The following is a 16,301-nucleotide window of genomic DNA, read 5'->3' as shown; positions in this document are numbered from 1 at the left end:
TTGTATGAGTATAATCTCATCCTCTTCACAGGATCTGCCTACACTCAAGGGAAGGGATCATACAGTGAATGTCACTGGCAGGGAATAGATTCTGACTACCACATTTGTCTAGGGACAAATGTTGTTGGGAAGTTGCCAGCATTTAACAGTCTACATTGTACGTAGAACACCACTGTCTCCAGGGAGCCAGAGGAATGAATTAATGAAAAAGTAGACAAGCCACTGAATAAAAATGAATTGTAAATGTCTTCGGATGATGTCAAGAGGAGGCAATTTGACCACTTTGGTTGCAAATGAATATGATAGTAAATTATCTTTAAAATGTCCACACAGTAGTCTCAGAAATACTAAGTAGTCAAATAAAGATAATGTTGCATACATTGCCTGAAAAGAGAGCCAAAAGCCCATGTCTACCCAGACCTCAAAATATGGCCTTACTTGAAGAAAGGGCCTTTGCAAACAGACTAAGTTCCATTAAGATACGCTTCTGGGTGTGACGTGCACACCTACTACCCCAGCACTCAGAAGTCAGAGGTAGGTGAATCTCTGTGAGTTTGAGTCAGTCTGGTCTATGTAGTTCTTGCACATCCAGGGCTACATAGTGAGAACCTGTCTCAAAAAAAAAAAAAACCAAATATTGATGCTGCTGCTGATGGCATGTTTGGTGATGGTGGGCATGAATCCAATGGCCAGTTTCCCTATAAGAGCATCATGAGAAGTCAGAGAGAGAAGTGGATACTTCTGAAGAAGTTAACTATAAAGCCAGCAGTCAGCAAAAGTAGGGGAGTCAATGAGGGAAACCCTAGAGGCTCAAAAGAAAGACCCACCCCTCTGGTAACTTGATGGAGGACCACACTAAGGAATGAACAGTGTGATGTGCTCTAATCCCAGACGCTCTGTGAACTGGTAGGAAACAGAACCAAACTGACTTCTTCTATGGGAAACAGCATCTGAAAACCACACATTTTGCTTCTTGAGCCCTTCAGGTCCCTAATAGTAGTCCCCACTAAGCCGTCTGACTAGGAACCCTGGGAGTATAGGCATCCACCCACCATCAACACCATGTACACTGGGAAGAAGGGCAGGACCCAAGCACAATCAGGCTTGTGAGCCGTAGATGAGGCAACTCAGACATCTGCCTTGACTCCGACTGTGAGGAGCAGAGATGGGGAGAGCTAGGGCCTTCCTACCCTACGCTTACCACTTAGTTTTTGAACGCTTTTCTATTTGCAAAACATTTGGAGCAAACATGGCCCAAGGTGAGCATCTTTAAGCTTGTAAGATGGGTGGCCAGGTGCTCTTTTGTTCTTCTCTATGCCTTTCTTGATGGCTGCAAGGTTTCTGAGAAGAAATGCTATAGGAAAGGGCTTGTCTCAGGTTTATGGCAATAGGATTTTTTCATGCCCGACTCCCCCTTTACCCCGTGATGTCCTCTGTGGATCCCAGACTCCCCCCCCCCACCCCAGCACTGACCCTTAGGCATGATGGTGTGTTAAAGGCAAGGTTGGGAAGTTCCCAGGAAAGTCACAGGGCAATAGAGGAGGTAAGAAGATGTGGGAGGAGGAGGGCATCAAATTGCCTTGCGCTTGCGCTCGCCCTGAGAGCATCTTCCTTAGACACTTAATTTTAACCACTTACTACTCAGGGACCTCAAGCAAGCAAGTTCTTGGCTTCGCTACATCTCCATTTCATTCATATAAAATGTGAAAAGTAAGAGTTGGACCCAACGAGTTCACTAATTCAAAAACCACTCTAGAACGTGTTGGACATGCTTGTGACTGTTATCATCTTTATTGTTCTCTCCTTATATCCACCAACGTTTTTTGACATACATTCGGTCAGATCAAGTAAGTAAAAGAAATGTCCATTTGTTTCTCAGAGTCGTTATCCTTGCAAGACAGTCTGTCCTTGGTTCACCATGAGGATTTAAGTACAGCATTGCCTAGGCCACAATGTCAGGCGGGCTTGGCTCAAATAGGACTCCAGGGTGAGTGAGGTGTGCATCAGCAAAGATGGACGGCTCATAGGGCGGTTTAGCTTCAATATTCTGCGTTGTAGGGAAATTCTTCCATGTTTACTGTCCTGCAGCAATAAGCGTGGAGAAAATGTTAGTTTCATGTAATGATGAGGGGTTTTTTTTGTTTTGTTTTTTTAGTTTTTTTTTTTTAAGACAGGGTCTCATGTATGCCAATCTGGCTCTGAATTCTATGTAGTAGAAAACAACTTTGAACTTAACCTCCTGATGCCACCTCCACAGCAATGTAATTAGAGGCATGAGCCACCGAGCCTGGCTTTAATTTTTTGTAATTATTTCTTTTATGGTTTTTGAGATTATAATATGATCACATCACTTCCCTCTTCTTTTTTCTCCTTCCAAAGCCTCCCATTTACCCCTCCTTGATCTCTTAGGAATATGCATGTAAATACATAAACATACATGTATATAACAACAATTCATAAAAAAGAAGGCACAGATTTGGAAGAGGCCTGGTTTTATGTACTACCGACGATCTAACTCAAGTGTTCAAGCACACCAGGTAAACACTCTCTAACTGAGCTACTTCCCCAGGGTGTCCAGGCGTTCTTATATGGTATACACAAGAATGTACTTCCTATGTGCTTTACCAGCCTCTCTTCACCCCATCTTTGGAACTATGACACATAGAGGCTCCACACCAAAATCTTCCCTCAAATTGATGAGCAGGAAATTGAAAAGAGGGAAGGGAAGTATGTCATGGCCAGGTTGCCAAATAACAGGCAAGGGCCTCACAAACACTGAGTTCATTCCACATTACAGAAAAGTGGGAAATCATGATGAAATCGACAGATTAGTTGTTATATTATGATTGATGCATTAAACAAGGCCAGATAAGCTAGGATCTCTAATCATGTCTAAACTTGTATTCAATGGATGTTTGCTGTATTGGGTATAATAATTCCTACTTTGTAATAAGGAATCGAAATTGGCAAAGTTATAAATCTGTCCAAGGCATCATGGCTATTTAATGACTGAATTTTGGATTACAAACCATCTGGGCTTACTCCTGAATGGCCCAATCTGTTACCTCGACTCATTAATGTAACTATCTCTCATTATCTATTTGATGATCAAAGGCATCACAAACATGCCTCAAGCCAAATCCTTCACTTCTAAATGACAACTCTCATTTTGGATTGTTCATATGCAAAAACAAAACCTACCAAGCAAAACCATACTTGTTAATTTTTTGGCAAATTCAGTTGGCTATTTTTCTATTGGAATTCAGGTCCCGTTATTGTCCTCTCTTCCCTGAATTATTATATAGTAGGCTTCCTATGGCCTCTCAGTGCAGAAGTCAGTAAACTTTTCAGGCATGTCAGATCATGCAGACTGTTCACATCCTCTCTCGGATTCCAAGTCCTAAAATCAAAGTCCTTCTCATGGTCTGTACCACCTGCATGCCCTTAGCTTCAGGTTGTCTCTGAATTCGCTTCTTCCCACAGTAGGCCTCACTCACCTGCAGCAGCTTCAATGGCCTCCTTATTTGAGTGCCCTAAATCCACTACCTCGGAGTATTCGCACCCACTGCTGTGGTTGCCAAGGAAGGCGTTCTCCTAATACCACACGGCTCATCCTTCGCTTCTCTTAATTGCGACTTGATAGGTCAGCCAAGCTGCCCCTGGCTCATCACACATAAAGCATCTATTCTACCAGAATGCACTGCTTCCCATACCTTTCACCTGTTTTACTTTTCTCTGTGGCATGTGTTACTGTCTGACATACATACTTAGAGTAACTTCAGATGTTGCTAGAATACAAGACTGGGCAACATGAAGTTTGTATAGGGTAATGTGCCAGACACCCAGAACGTGCTGGCACACAGCGTATTGCACATAAGCCATTAAGTGAAGGAGTGGGTGGATAAGTGCTTCTGCCTCCTGCAAAGGAACAGTGCTGGGAATATTATTTTAAGATGCGTTACTTCCTTTAATGCTCTGGAATATTCGTTTAATGATGCAAAGATGTGTTGCATTCTTTTATGTGGTATTTGTTTAACTCTGTGAAGCCGTGTTACTTTGCCCGCCTAAAACACTTGACGGGCCTAATGAAGAGCTGAATGGTCAATAGCTAGGCAGGAGAGAGAAATAGTCAGGGCTGGCAGGCAGAGAGTATAAATAGGAGAAATCTGGGAAGAGAAGATTGAGGAGCAAGAGAAGGAGAAGGAGAGGAGGATATCAGGGTCCAGCCACCCAGTCACACAGACAACAGTGGAGAAAGAAAGAAAGAAACAAACAAACAAACAAACAAAAATATATAGAATAAAGAAAGGTAAAAGCTCAGAGGCAAAACGTAGTTAAGGAGAAATGGGATAATTTAAGTTAGAAAAACTGGTTAGAAACAGGCTAAGCTAAGACTGAGCATTCATAAGTAAGAATAAGTCTTTGTGTAATTATTTGGGAGCTGGGAAGCAGAACCCTAAAGAGAAAAAAAAAAAAAAACAATCCAGAACAGCATGATCTTAAACTCTGGCTCTATATGTAAAACTCAGGATTTGCCGAACTGGCAGGCATGACCTCCCATGACTCAAACTGTACTTCCTCACAACTCCCAGGAAACAGTATTTGAATATAAAAAGTCATCCTGGATGTCTTCCAGCCCTCCCAGTTAACCTGCTACAACTTCAGAAAGCTCACGCATAACCCTGCCCCACTTACTCAGGCAGCAGGCAGGCCCTCCAGTTTCTGTTGAAGCCGAGGATCGTGGCCATCTCCTGGTCACTCAACTGGAAGTCAAAGACCTGGAAGGACAAGGGTCCCAAAGCTCCTTAGCAAGGAAAGGCTGGTACCTGAGGCTGTAGGCATTCTAGGCTTTCCTCTCTACATACATAGGCTCACATTGCACGCAAACCAATTTCTAGTTTAAGACTGAATTATTTATAGGGCTCGGTGGCACAAAAATCTCGGTTTGTGCAGTGTCTAATCTGTGGGGGACATGGTGGTTCCTTCCAGAAGGACATTTCTTCAAGTTCAGTCCATACCTGTTTTCTAAAAGGTTGCTATTAGGCAAGGACAGACTGCCCTTGGGCAAGATAGCCTATGGCCCTTGACCTAAGTGCTCATGGGAAAGTAAGGGTCTTTTCTATGCTTACAACTGATGGGGCTTCCCTGGCCCTGCCCTCAGCCCATAGGTGACCCCTCTGGTGATTCTTCTAGCCCTGCTGAAGCCAGCCAGCTCCCTGGCACAAGAGTTCACAAAATGATGAGAAGTTAGGAACATCGCTGATGCTGCAGGATAGGATGAGAAACCTGCTAAGAGTCCTCCCATCCCTACACAGCCAATGATCAGCCAGGATCTTACCTGAAAGTTCTCGTGTATACGTGCTGGTGTCACGGACTTGGGGATCACTATCACATTTCTCTGGATGTGGAACCGAATCAGAACCTGTGCACAAAATGTAAAGGCATGTGTTCACTGAAAGAGGAGAATGGTGATCCAAATGAGAAAAGCCCCAACAGATACATGTGTTAGAAAATTGGTCCCCAGTCAACAGGATGGTTTGACAAGGATTAGGCATGGCCTCCTTGGAGAAAGTATGTCACTGGGGATGGGCTTAAGGTTTCAAGCTTTATGTCAGTCCCAGTGTGCTCTCATCTTCCTGTTTGCGGGTTAAGATGTGAGCCCTTAGCTCCTGCTTCAGCACCATGCCTGCCTGAGTGCTGCCATCTTCCCTGCCGTTATGGTGATGGACTCCCATCTCTCTGGGACAGTAACCTCCATATAAATCTTTCTCTATAAATGGTGTCTTAACACAGCAATGGAAAAGTAACTAACAGAACGATTATCTTTGCAGTTCTCTATGGCTCCTGTATCTCCCTTAATCCTGAAAGCAACACCATGATTTCTCTAGCTAGGAATGGGAACTTGGCAGGAAGCTGATGAACAGGGGCGATCCTCGTTTCATACTGCCAGTATCAAATCAATAGATGCCAATAGACTTACATCTCCCATTTCTTCCTCTCCAAAGGATTAAAAGACAGCAATATAAAGAATAAAAGAAGATTAAAGACTGTATTGTGTCCCCTCCCTAAAGCGCACACCTTTAATCCCAGCATTCGGGAGGTAGAGGCTGGAGACTTCTATGAGTTTGAGGCCAGCCTGGTCTACAGAGTGAGTATTAGGACAGTCAGAGAAACTCCCTCTCTCAAAAAACAAAAACAAACAAACAAAAAAAGGGATTGCAGGATTAAAAGCAGGGAAGCAACATCTTTTACCTGGGCTGAGGTTTTCTTGTGCTTTGCAGCAATCTCTTTAATCTTGGGGTCCTCTAGTAGTGACGGGTCTTCTGGCTTGGCCCTAAATACAGAAAGATAGCTGGAATGAACAAATCACCCCACTTCCATGGCAGTATCAGGGCTGAGCACCATGGCCTTCTCCAGCTGCATAACAGGCAGGGAGCCACCTGGAACCTGTGTCTTCCCTACGGTCCCATATGTAGGCTGGAGCCTCAGGAATTTGTAAGGGTTCTCTAGCATTAGAGAACAGAAATGGAGCACTCTTAAGAGGTAAGGCATCCTGTTGGTTTTTTGAAACATGTGACCCTCCCCCCACAATCCTATTTGAGTGTGTCAGATGCATGGCTATAGACACATTTTTCCCCAGGTGCATAAGAAATTCATAGCAATACTAACTAATTATTAAACACCAAATTTCAGAGTGAAAAGAGAAAGTCCTCACCAAGGCCTTTCTGGAGAGCCCAGGGGGCTGTAGGCTGTGACACTGATGCCCTTGGAGTGACAGTATTGGATCAGTTTCTCCTGAGTGAGGTATGGGTGGCACTCGACCTGCAAGAGAAAACACCTCCATCACTAGGGAAGTTGGCCTTGCTGAGATGGAACTCTAGACACAAGAAGAGACCAACACAAAGGCCAAATACAACCCACTGATGGATGTGCTACAGATCAGACCAGACCCAGAGATCTGCCTCCCGCCTCCCTGAGCATCCTGAACAAGACCTCAGAGATGAGACTCCGTGGATAGTATTGAAATTGCCTCCCAGTGTTGAAGCAGTCACAGAGGAGGGCCCCTTTGCTGAACAGAATTTACCTGATTGGTCACTGGCTTATGTTTCAGTCCAGGCTTGTTCAGGATCCTTTCAATCTGGAAGTGGTTGAAGTTGGAGACCCCCAGGGCTTTCACTAGCCCTTCATCCACCAGTTCCTCCATGACCTGTCACGGGGAAGAATGACATTTACATGGCTGTGGGAGGATTGCAGGGATGCTGGCTCGGTTTAGTCCTGAGATAAGAGGAGTGGATGAACAACCCTCCAGGTTAGGTAAGATACAACACTGGAAAGAAGTATCAGTCCAGACGGGATGCCCATCGGTGGTCAGATGCTTCTAGGAGTGTATGGGTTCAGCTCTCTCTTCACCCAAATCTGCGTAACTTGAGAAAATAGGCTCTCTGGCTTTTGCCCTGTCTTTCCTGTGTGTGTGTGTGTGTGTGTGTGTGTGTGTGTGTGTGAGAGAGAGAGAGAGAGAGAGAGAGAGAGAGAGAGAGACAGAGACAGAGACAGAGACAGAGACAGAGAGAGAGAGACTGGGGGCTGATGGAAGAACCATTCAGGCACTCCATCTCTAGCCTTTTTTCTTTACACTGTAAAAGTTTGAGACGTGTGGTCTCTCTAATTATCCAGATTAGCCTTGAACTTCCTCTGCAGCCCAGACAGACCTTGAACTTGTGCTCCTGCCTCTGCCTCCCGCATTACAGGCCTGTGTCCTCAGAACCAGCTTTCTATTTGGGTTTTGATCCCACTTTCCTCTGCCACACGGTTAGTTTTCCAATGAGGAGACATGCAGACATATCAGAGCCTGGCACAGCCCCCAAGCTAGGGTTAGGTGAGCCTGAAATCTGGCCAACTAACAACCTACAACAACCATGACTGTGTGTTAGCCCTAAGGAAGGGTATTTTTAAAAACAATTTTCCCCAGAATGAACAATTTCCAAATTTGTCAAGATATCATACTTGATGGTGGCAGCCACAAACTCAACATGTACTTACGATTCATTTATTATAAGTTCCTGCTTAAGAGTTTGCAGAATATAAACGCCTACAGTGTGCTTCTTTCAGTGAGCCATCAGCCTTCACAGTGAGGCTGCTTGAGCTCACTTGACAGTTGGCATAACCCTGAGCATCAGTGTGGGAAGGAAGGGATCTACACGGGTCCCACAGTGGCAGTGAAAGTAGAATTTAAATTGGACCTAAAAAATAGCGCAAAGGAGGGATAGCACGAACAAGTGAAGGGGTCATAAACAAAGACTAAGAGTAGAGCATGCACTCCATAGTGCGTGTTCAGGCCATACTGTGTCCCATCTCTCAGCCTTGGCACAACTTGGAACATTACAGCCCCACTCCTGAGCTTCTTACTGAGCTTCTCTCTCCCTGCTAAGTTTAGTGTACAAAGTTGAGAGCCACCAGGGTAAGAGAGGAAGGACTTTGCTAGACAGGGCTGTTCAGCATTGATGAGATCAGAAGGTCCCTGAACTCCCCAGTGTGGGATGAGATCATTTGCATGTGCCTGTGTCCTGAGTTGACTTTGGTTCGCATGTATGATACACCCAGCCGTCTTCACAATAGTTTCTCCTACCCTCTTCTGGATTTCAGTTGGTGAGACTTCTATGGGACTGGGTGTTGTTCCATAGAACTGCTCGATGCTGGCATGGTTAATCCTGCTGTTCACTAAGCAGAGCCTACAGCTTGTCTGTTTATACGCTTGAAAAGTTCCATGTAGCAATAATTATTGGATGCAGCCATAGGACATAGCACTAGGTAAATCAAGGATGCCGCTAGGTATCTGCCTATGACAGAATGGTCATAGTTAATTCAGTATAGCAACCAGAGCTTGGGTAGTCTCTACATCTCACCACGAAGAATTACTAAATTATTTACACGGTCATGCACAATAGCTATCATGTCAAGTTATTAATAATACATTTGTTTCAGTGCAAAAAATGAATGCCACGCAGACCATTCATTGCTATTGACTCCATGCATGTAAAACCACTATATTGTTCATTAAGCCATCAATCAAACTAGGTGGCTCTTTATGGTTGTCAGTCATTTTGGAGGCCTTTAATTGTTCCTTTTCCTATCCAAGTCAGAAAACCTCAAGAAAAATTTCAAGATCCACTATAGAAATACAGAATTTTTTCATTTTATTTTTCTACAGTGTTGGTTGGTGACTGGACACAAGAGAGATTCGGGGCTGCCAGACAAGCGGCACACAAATTCTTGGAATCTCTATCTCTGTTTACGACTGGCTTGTTTTCCTCTGTTGACATTTGCAAGAGGATACAGTAGCCAAAAGTATTTTTGGAGGAAAGAATCCATGACATATTTAGCTTTTGTACACTCCTGATGCACATCAAGTATCGGTCTGGGTTCTCTAAAGGAACACGGCTGATAAAGTCAGTTGTTTTGGTTTTAAAAAGCAAGGTTCTTGTTACTGTTACTTTTCTGATCTTTAGATGCAGGCTCACTGTTTGTCAAGCTCTGTGATAAAAGTTTTCATAACTGGGCTTTTGAGTCGGATAAAACTAAGTCTAGTCTTAATTGTGTCGCGCCCCTGTTGTTTAACGAGATGATTCCAAATTCTCCAGGTTAATGGTTTCATCATTTGTACACAGAGAAGGTAACATTCCCTTGCAGGGTTGGTAACTAATGCATCAAGATGAAGCTTGGGTGACTGCTCTCTTCATCCTTATCCCACCCTGAAGTGTGATAGTATGTGAGTGTGTGCATGGTGTGTGTGTATGCTTATGCACATGTTTCTGTGTGTGTGCAGGAACACACGCCATGGCAAATGTACCAAGGCCAAAGGACAACCTCAGGTGTTGTTCCTCACCTTTCACCTTGTGTGAGACAGGGTCTCTTTGCTTTTCATCTGTGAATACCGCACTAGCTGACTGGAGATCAGGGGACTCTCCTATCTCTCCCTCCCTCTTGCCACATGAGCACAGGAATTACAGCCATGTACTTCCAAACCTAGCTTTGTGTGGGTTCCGGATCCTTCTGCTTATGCAGCAAACACTACCACTGAGCCTTCTCACAACAAGCTCATCTCTAAGAGCAAATGGCTTGAAGGAGTTCAATCTTTTCACTAAGACAGTTGGGTGTGGTAGTGCGTGCTTTTAATCCCAGCACTGGGTGGGAGGCAGAGGTAGGCAGATGTCTGAGTTCAAGGCAAGTCTGCTCTACAAAGCGAGTTCTAGTACAGGACTACACAGAGAAACACTGTCTTGAAAACCCAAAATAATAATAATAATAATAATAATAATAATAATAATAATAATAATAATAAAATTTCCTTTGGCTACTCAGGTAATATGTGCAAATCAAGGCAACATCCCTGTACCAAATACCTGCCCATAGTTTCAAAACAGCATATGCCTACCACAAACTGAGGGACATTTGTGTTTCCTGTCTCAATCAAGATCCTAAGAGTCACCTCAAAAACAAATGATTTTAATCCCAGAACCTGGGAGACAGAGGCCAATGGATCTCTGTCAGCTCCAGGTTAACTGGGGATATACTGTGGGATCATCTCAAGAAAAAAAAAGTAGATGATGCCAAGTGAACCCTAAATCCAAACATGTTAAGGAAGGAGTGAGAAGAACTCGAGGAAAGCAGAGACAGGATTACACACAAGGCATACCATAATAACATAGTAAAGTCTCCATCACGCAGTAAAGCTGGAACCTACCTCCCAGGCATCCAAGAACGTTATTTTACTGGTGAGGACATTGCCTTGAGCGTCCTTGGGGAATAACTCCTTTCCAGGCTGTAAATACAAAACAAAACGCTTGTTGGCTGCTCCTATGAAGTGAAGCTCCGGAATGGTAAGATACCAAATACCCACACCTGCTTAAAGCTCAGTCAGGCTCCAGAGGACACGCTTGCAGACATCAAGCCCAGCATCTCTAACCCAGCCTACTGTGGACGGTAAATCCCAAACCACAGACACTGCTGGGCTGGTTCCCAAACCTACTACTATATGTCAAAGACGCTATCAGGAAATTTCCATCACCATGGAAACGAACGCAGTGCATCTGGACCCTCATGGACCTGGAGGAAATTCTAATTTCAAGATCACTAGGCAAGGGTTAGATCTGAATGGTAGAGTTTGTGGAAGACTGTGACCAGATCCTGTCCTTAACTCCTCTGGAAGTCCCATCACCCTAGCTGTGCATGAATGGGGAGGGGCATACTGAATGTTCACACCCCTTCAACCTCAGCAGCAAAGTCTTGGGCTCTGCTCTGGGATGCCACTCCCTAGGCACGCTTTGATTGACAGGGGTGTCAGACCCTGAAACACAATATGCAAGAAATAGTATTGAACCCTGAAATACAAATATGCAAGAATATCCCAAGACATCTTTTGAGGACATCACTGGACAAGGAACCAACAGGAAGTGGACAGGTTTCTCCCCTGCCCTGCCCTGCCCCCTTTACCACAGCCCTGTCTCAGTGGCTATAGAAGGTACAGAGAGAAGCTCAAACCTGAAGTCCCTGTGGCCAGTGGATAAGATAGAGGTCCAGATAGTCCAGTTTCAGATCCGTGAGGGTCTTTTGAAAGGCTTCCTTAAGCAGTTTTCTCTCAAAGCAGGTGGGCCACAGCTGCAGAGCACGACAAGGAAGGATTAGGAATTGGAGAAAAAGAGCCACGCTAAACTCACCCTCCCTGTTCTGAGATTTATGGTCTGATCTAACCTTGGGACAGGCTATTTATCTTTAACCCAATTGGCTAATTAACATATCTAATCTGATATGCAAGATTCCTAGGGCTCCTTGAGGCAGGTTATATCCTACTTGTTGAGGGTGATTTATTTTCTCAAGCTTACTTCATCCTGTGCATTTCTTAGAACACTTAGCATTCTGATGCTACTGGGGTATAGTTCCCCGTATCTCCAAGGCAACAGGCCCTAATGGTGAACCACAAGGGCTTCAAATGGCCGGTCTGTATGGTGAGTCTGTTTCTCACACCAGATGCTGTTTCCAAGTGGGTAGAGTGGTCCAGATAGTTATACCCAACCAACAACCTCACACTCTACTTGCCCCTCTCCTTTTTATTTTTTACAGCATTTTATAATCCACCCTTTACTGAATTGAGATAAGAAGATATTCCTATGCAACAATTAAAAAAAAGCTTTCTCTACCCAGCCACTGAGAACGCAGTACTGAATGATATGACTCAGGCCCATCCCCTTTTTAAAAAATATGTATTTCATTTATTATTTCTGTGCATGTGCATATGTGCACATGTATGTGAGGGGGTGCCCCTAGAGGCCAGAAGAGGATGTGGGATTCTTGGGAGCTTGAGTTACAGGAGTTGTGAGCTACCTGATGTTGGTGCTGGGCACTAGATAATGATCTTCTGCAGGTACAGAATGCACCCTTAACCCCTGAGGCATCTCTTCAGTCACCCTTGATGGCGCCCCTAGCTTCTGACTGACAGAAAGCATGGCAGTGAGGAGCACTCGAACCCCAGTGGAGCCATCTTGTTATGGGAAAGCTAACACGTGAGGGTGGGCCAGCAGCAGAACCTTATCAGTACTGACTTGGGAGTGTGGTTATTCACACCCACAGATATAACAAAAGCAAGGAAGGAGGTTAGGAGAATGATGGATAGGACTCTTGGTGTGGACCAGATTCTTCCACTGGCTTTGAAGTCACGTCCACCAAGTGGGCCACTCTACCTTGCTGACAATGAAGAGGTCCTCCCGCTTCACGGCCTTCTCCTTGATCTTCTCCTGGATGGCTTCCCCCACTTCATGTTCGTTGTAATAGGCATAGGCGCAGTCAATGTGGCGATAGCCGGCATCAATGGCCACCTTCACAGCTTCCTTGACTTTGCCTGGTGGTGACTGAAAGACAACAGAGAAGGTCACAGGATGCTCTAACGCCAAGACCTTCCTCACCAGACTCCACAGAGCCCAGCTTCTGGAAACCACGGGGTTACTGGGAACACTAGGGAAGAAACAAACTTTGTAAAAGTGAAGAAAAAGTGAACCGGAATGTTCACCCACCCCGTGTTCTCTCTTAGCTAAAAGTCAATTTCCATCAAATATCAAATCAACCAGATCTTAAAGGATCTCTTGTTTCTGAGGTGACAGACAGCTCCCACAACAACTTGCTAAAAGTCAAAACTCAACTCTGAAGCCTCCCTGAGGATTTCATCTGCAGACTATGTTATCTAAGAATGTTGAGAATGAGCAGGGCGGTGGTCGTGCATGCCTTTAATCCCAGCACTCAGGAGCCAAAGGCAGGTGAATCTCTGTGAGTTCGAGGCCAGCCTGGTCTACAAGAGCGAGTTCCAGGACAGGCTCCAAAGTTACAGAGAAACCCTGTCATGGCCGTTGCATGACAAATTCAGACTCTGTCACACAGCAATGTAAATGGATGAAATATAATAAGATTAAAAAACAAAAACAAGAGCCAAGCAACTGGATGTGGTGGCCCATGTGTGTAATCCCAGCATTTGGGAAATAAGAGGCAGGGGGATTGTGAGTTTGAGACCAGCCTGGGGTACATAGTTGCCTTCAAAATTAAACATAGATACAAAAACAGTTTTTAATCAACCAACCAAACCAAACAACAACAAACAAAAAAAAAACCCTTCCTCTCTTACCAGCTCTAGAAATATCTTGGTTAAGTAACAAACATAGAAAAGTACCACAGAGATAAACTGTTGGCTTCCTTGGGACAAGAAATGGCCTCTAGCACTTCAGAAATTCCTGGGCCCTCCCATCCCATACCTTCCTGCCTTTCAACAGATAAGAACAGACTCATGTGAATACCACATCCTTTTCTGGAAAACAACTCCCTTGCCCTGCTCTAATTTTGAATTTCTGAGATATACTTCCGGTAAGAGTGGTTGTCAGCTTGGTAGAAAGTGAAATTTATATTTCCGAGCAAGTTCAAGTAAGATTTCAACCCAGTGCAGAGACAAAGAAGGGCTCTGCCTCTGTCCCAGGAGCAGAGGAAAGGATACTGCAAAGGGTAAGAGACAGCGGTGGTGGCTAAGCCAGGAGACATGGGCTCCAGAAACAGCTCCTGGCGGTGACTCACACCTGTAATAACTTCTGGAGGCTGAGGCAGGAGGATTGCAAGTTCAAGGTTAACCTAAGCTACAGACAGGGTGAGTTCTAGGGCAACCTAGACTCTCAGTCTCCAGAAACCAAATAGACAGCTCCTAGAAACCAGCTGGCCACTGTCATGGTATCACCAAGGGACGCGCAAAGGCAGAGTTAGGAGATGGGACAGACAAGTCCCAACAGAGGCTGGGGAAATCTACTTCACTGGAAAAAGGGATGGGCCTGGGGGCACTCTGCCAGGAGAGTAAGATTGCAAGGCAGGATGCCAGCCCAGGCTCTGTGGTCCTCATGCTTAGAGTGTAATGTGCACAGGAGCCAGGTCGAGCCTTAAAGGGCAGGGGCCAGTTCAATAGCTTGGGCTGGGGTCTGAGACTCTGCCTTTCCCACAGGCTCCAGGCCAGATGCTGCAGATGGTGTCCTATCCCAAGGGCAGCAAGGGGACTGGGTTATTTGGAGCTTGTTGTCCTGCCTCTGTCTTTGAGCTACTTGGCAAGAGAAAAAAAAACCAAAACACAGTTAAGACCTATAAAATGTTGGGTGTTTCATAAGTTCAGAGGAAAGCTTGCTAAGAGATCACTGCTTGGAGCTTTTTTCTTTTCTTTCATTTCTTTTTTTTTTTTTTTTTTTTTTTCGAGACAGGGTTTTTCTGGGAGACAGCCCTGGCTGTTCTGAAACTCAATCTGTATATCTGACTGGCCTAAAAATCACAGAGATCCTTTGCCTTCCGAGCGCTGGGATTGAAGGTGTGCACCAGCACCATGCAGCAAGCTTCTTGTTTTTAAAGTCCAGGAAGGGCTCAAAACCTGACATTTGTTAGAGAAGCTCTATCATCACGGCTGGGGAAAAGCCTACCAGAGCTTTGAGGCCAGAAGCAGTGCAATAGCCAAAAGCAACTTGGGTCCTAGCTCTAGCATTCCAAACCCTCAGAAGATGTGGAAAGAGAAGGAAATGCCAAGACCCTCCTCGAAGGCAGCAGGTCTCCCAAAATGACATACTCACCTGCCAGGTGCCCAGGCCCACGATGGGCATCTTGGCTTTGGTACTGAGCTCCACGTAGGTGGCCATGGTTGCTGCCAAAAACTTCCTGAGAGAGCAGAAGTCTGTGTGTTAGTGGAGGTTTTATGTCCTGGATGAAGAGGCGGGCTCTTTCTGCAAGCAGCCACACCCAGGGACAGTCATTGAACAGGAAGTTTATCCAGGCCTTTTGTAAGATTAAAGAGAGTGAATGACGATTAATTGTAACCCAGTGGGAAGTCTCCCTGGTGCAGTGTGCGTTACTCAGGGCGCACCCCTTAGAGATTTATGAACCTAAATAACGCGGGGTGAAAGGTTCTTCAAGATACGCTGTTAAATGTGTTTGGGACAGGACATTGCATGGGGAATAGCGACCCCTGTAGGTATTTTCCAAGAGTTAAAGCACGTCAAAGTTTCCAGAGGCAAAATGAGGAAGCTTACATAAATTATTTTGAGACAACTGCAGTCGGCTCCAAAAATTAACAGCAGAGGCGCTGGTCTGAAATTAAAAGACAGATGGCCAGCTGCTGCAGGGGAGGGGGATACGGAGGGAGAGGGAGACTTTGAGGGTGTGTCTGTTTTCTACCTGTCCTTTCTTTTTTTTTAAGTTTTACTCATCTAATTGCTGGAAGATTTTGAAAAACAAATTTCTCCTGTTAACCACCAGGTCAGGATCCTTTCTTTGGTAACATTCTCCCCCTCCCCTCATTTGAGATTTGACCAGTTATGTTTATAATGAGCTTTTTAAACTTTTTGTGTTTACATGGAAAAAAACTCCAGACTTTTGTGATTACAAATATTATATATCACTGAGGAAAATGTGAAAAAGAAAGATAGTTATAAGACGGGAATATAAACGGTCTTTGTTCCCGTCACTCCAGACGTCCTTGCTCCATGCTTTTCCCAGATCTTTTCTCTCCGAGAGAATTAGCTTTTACATGCTGTGCTCACATTTTCAAAGTTGGCGCTGTAAGACGAGCTATTCTACACCTTCTGAGTAAATCATTTTAAAAGTACTTTTCTTTTTTAAAACTTTTTTAAAACAATATTTATTTATTATGGATACAATATTCTGTTTGCATATATGCCTGCAGGCGGGAAGAGGACACCAGACCTCATTACAGATGGTTGTGAGCCACCATGTGGTTGCTGGGA

At 44.7% G+C, this 16,301-nt stretch overlaps 1 protein-coding gene across 1 annotated transcript; it reads right to left on the bottom strand.

Annotated features, from left to right (window-relative positions):
• Nucleotides 1-1,769: 1,769 nt before the first annotated feature.
• Nucleotides 1,770-15,307, bottom strand: LOC119807790 (aldose reductase-related protein 2). The gene is made up of 10 exons (XM_038319942.2): nt 15,132-15,307; nt 12,735-12,902; nt 11,539-11,655; nt 10,742-10,819; nt 7,085-7,207; nt 6,716-6,822; nt 6,253-6,334; nt 5,339-5,422; nt 4,696-4,778; nt 1,770-2,082 (listed from the first exon to the last, which is right to left on the bottom strand). The coding sequence occupies exons 1-10, from the start codon at nt 15,195-15,197 to the stop codon at nt 2,040-2,042; spliced, it is 951 nt and encodes a 316-aa protein (XP_038175870.1). The 5' UTR covers nt 15,198-15,307; the 3' UTR covers nt 1,770-2,039.
• Nucleotides 15,308-16,301: the final 994 nt, after the last annotated feature.

Source organism: Arvicola amphibius, chromosome 2 (genome assembly GCF_903992535.2).
Source record: "Arvicola amphibius chromosome 2, mArvAmp1.2, whole genome shotgun sequence".
NCBI classification, from domain to species: domain Eukaryota; kingdom Metazoa; phylum Chordata; class Mammalia; order Rodentia; family Cricetidae; genus Arvicola; species Arvicola amphibius.
This window is presented reverse-complemented; position numbering and strand designations above follow the sequence as displayed.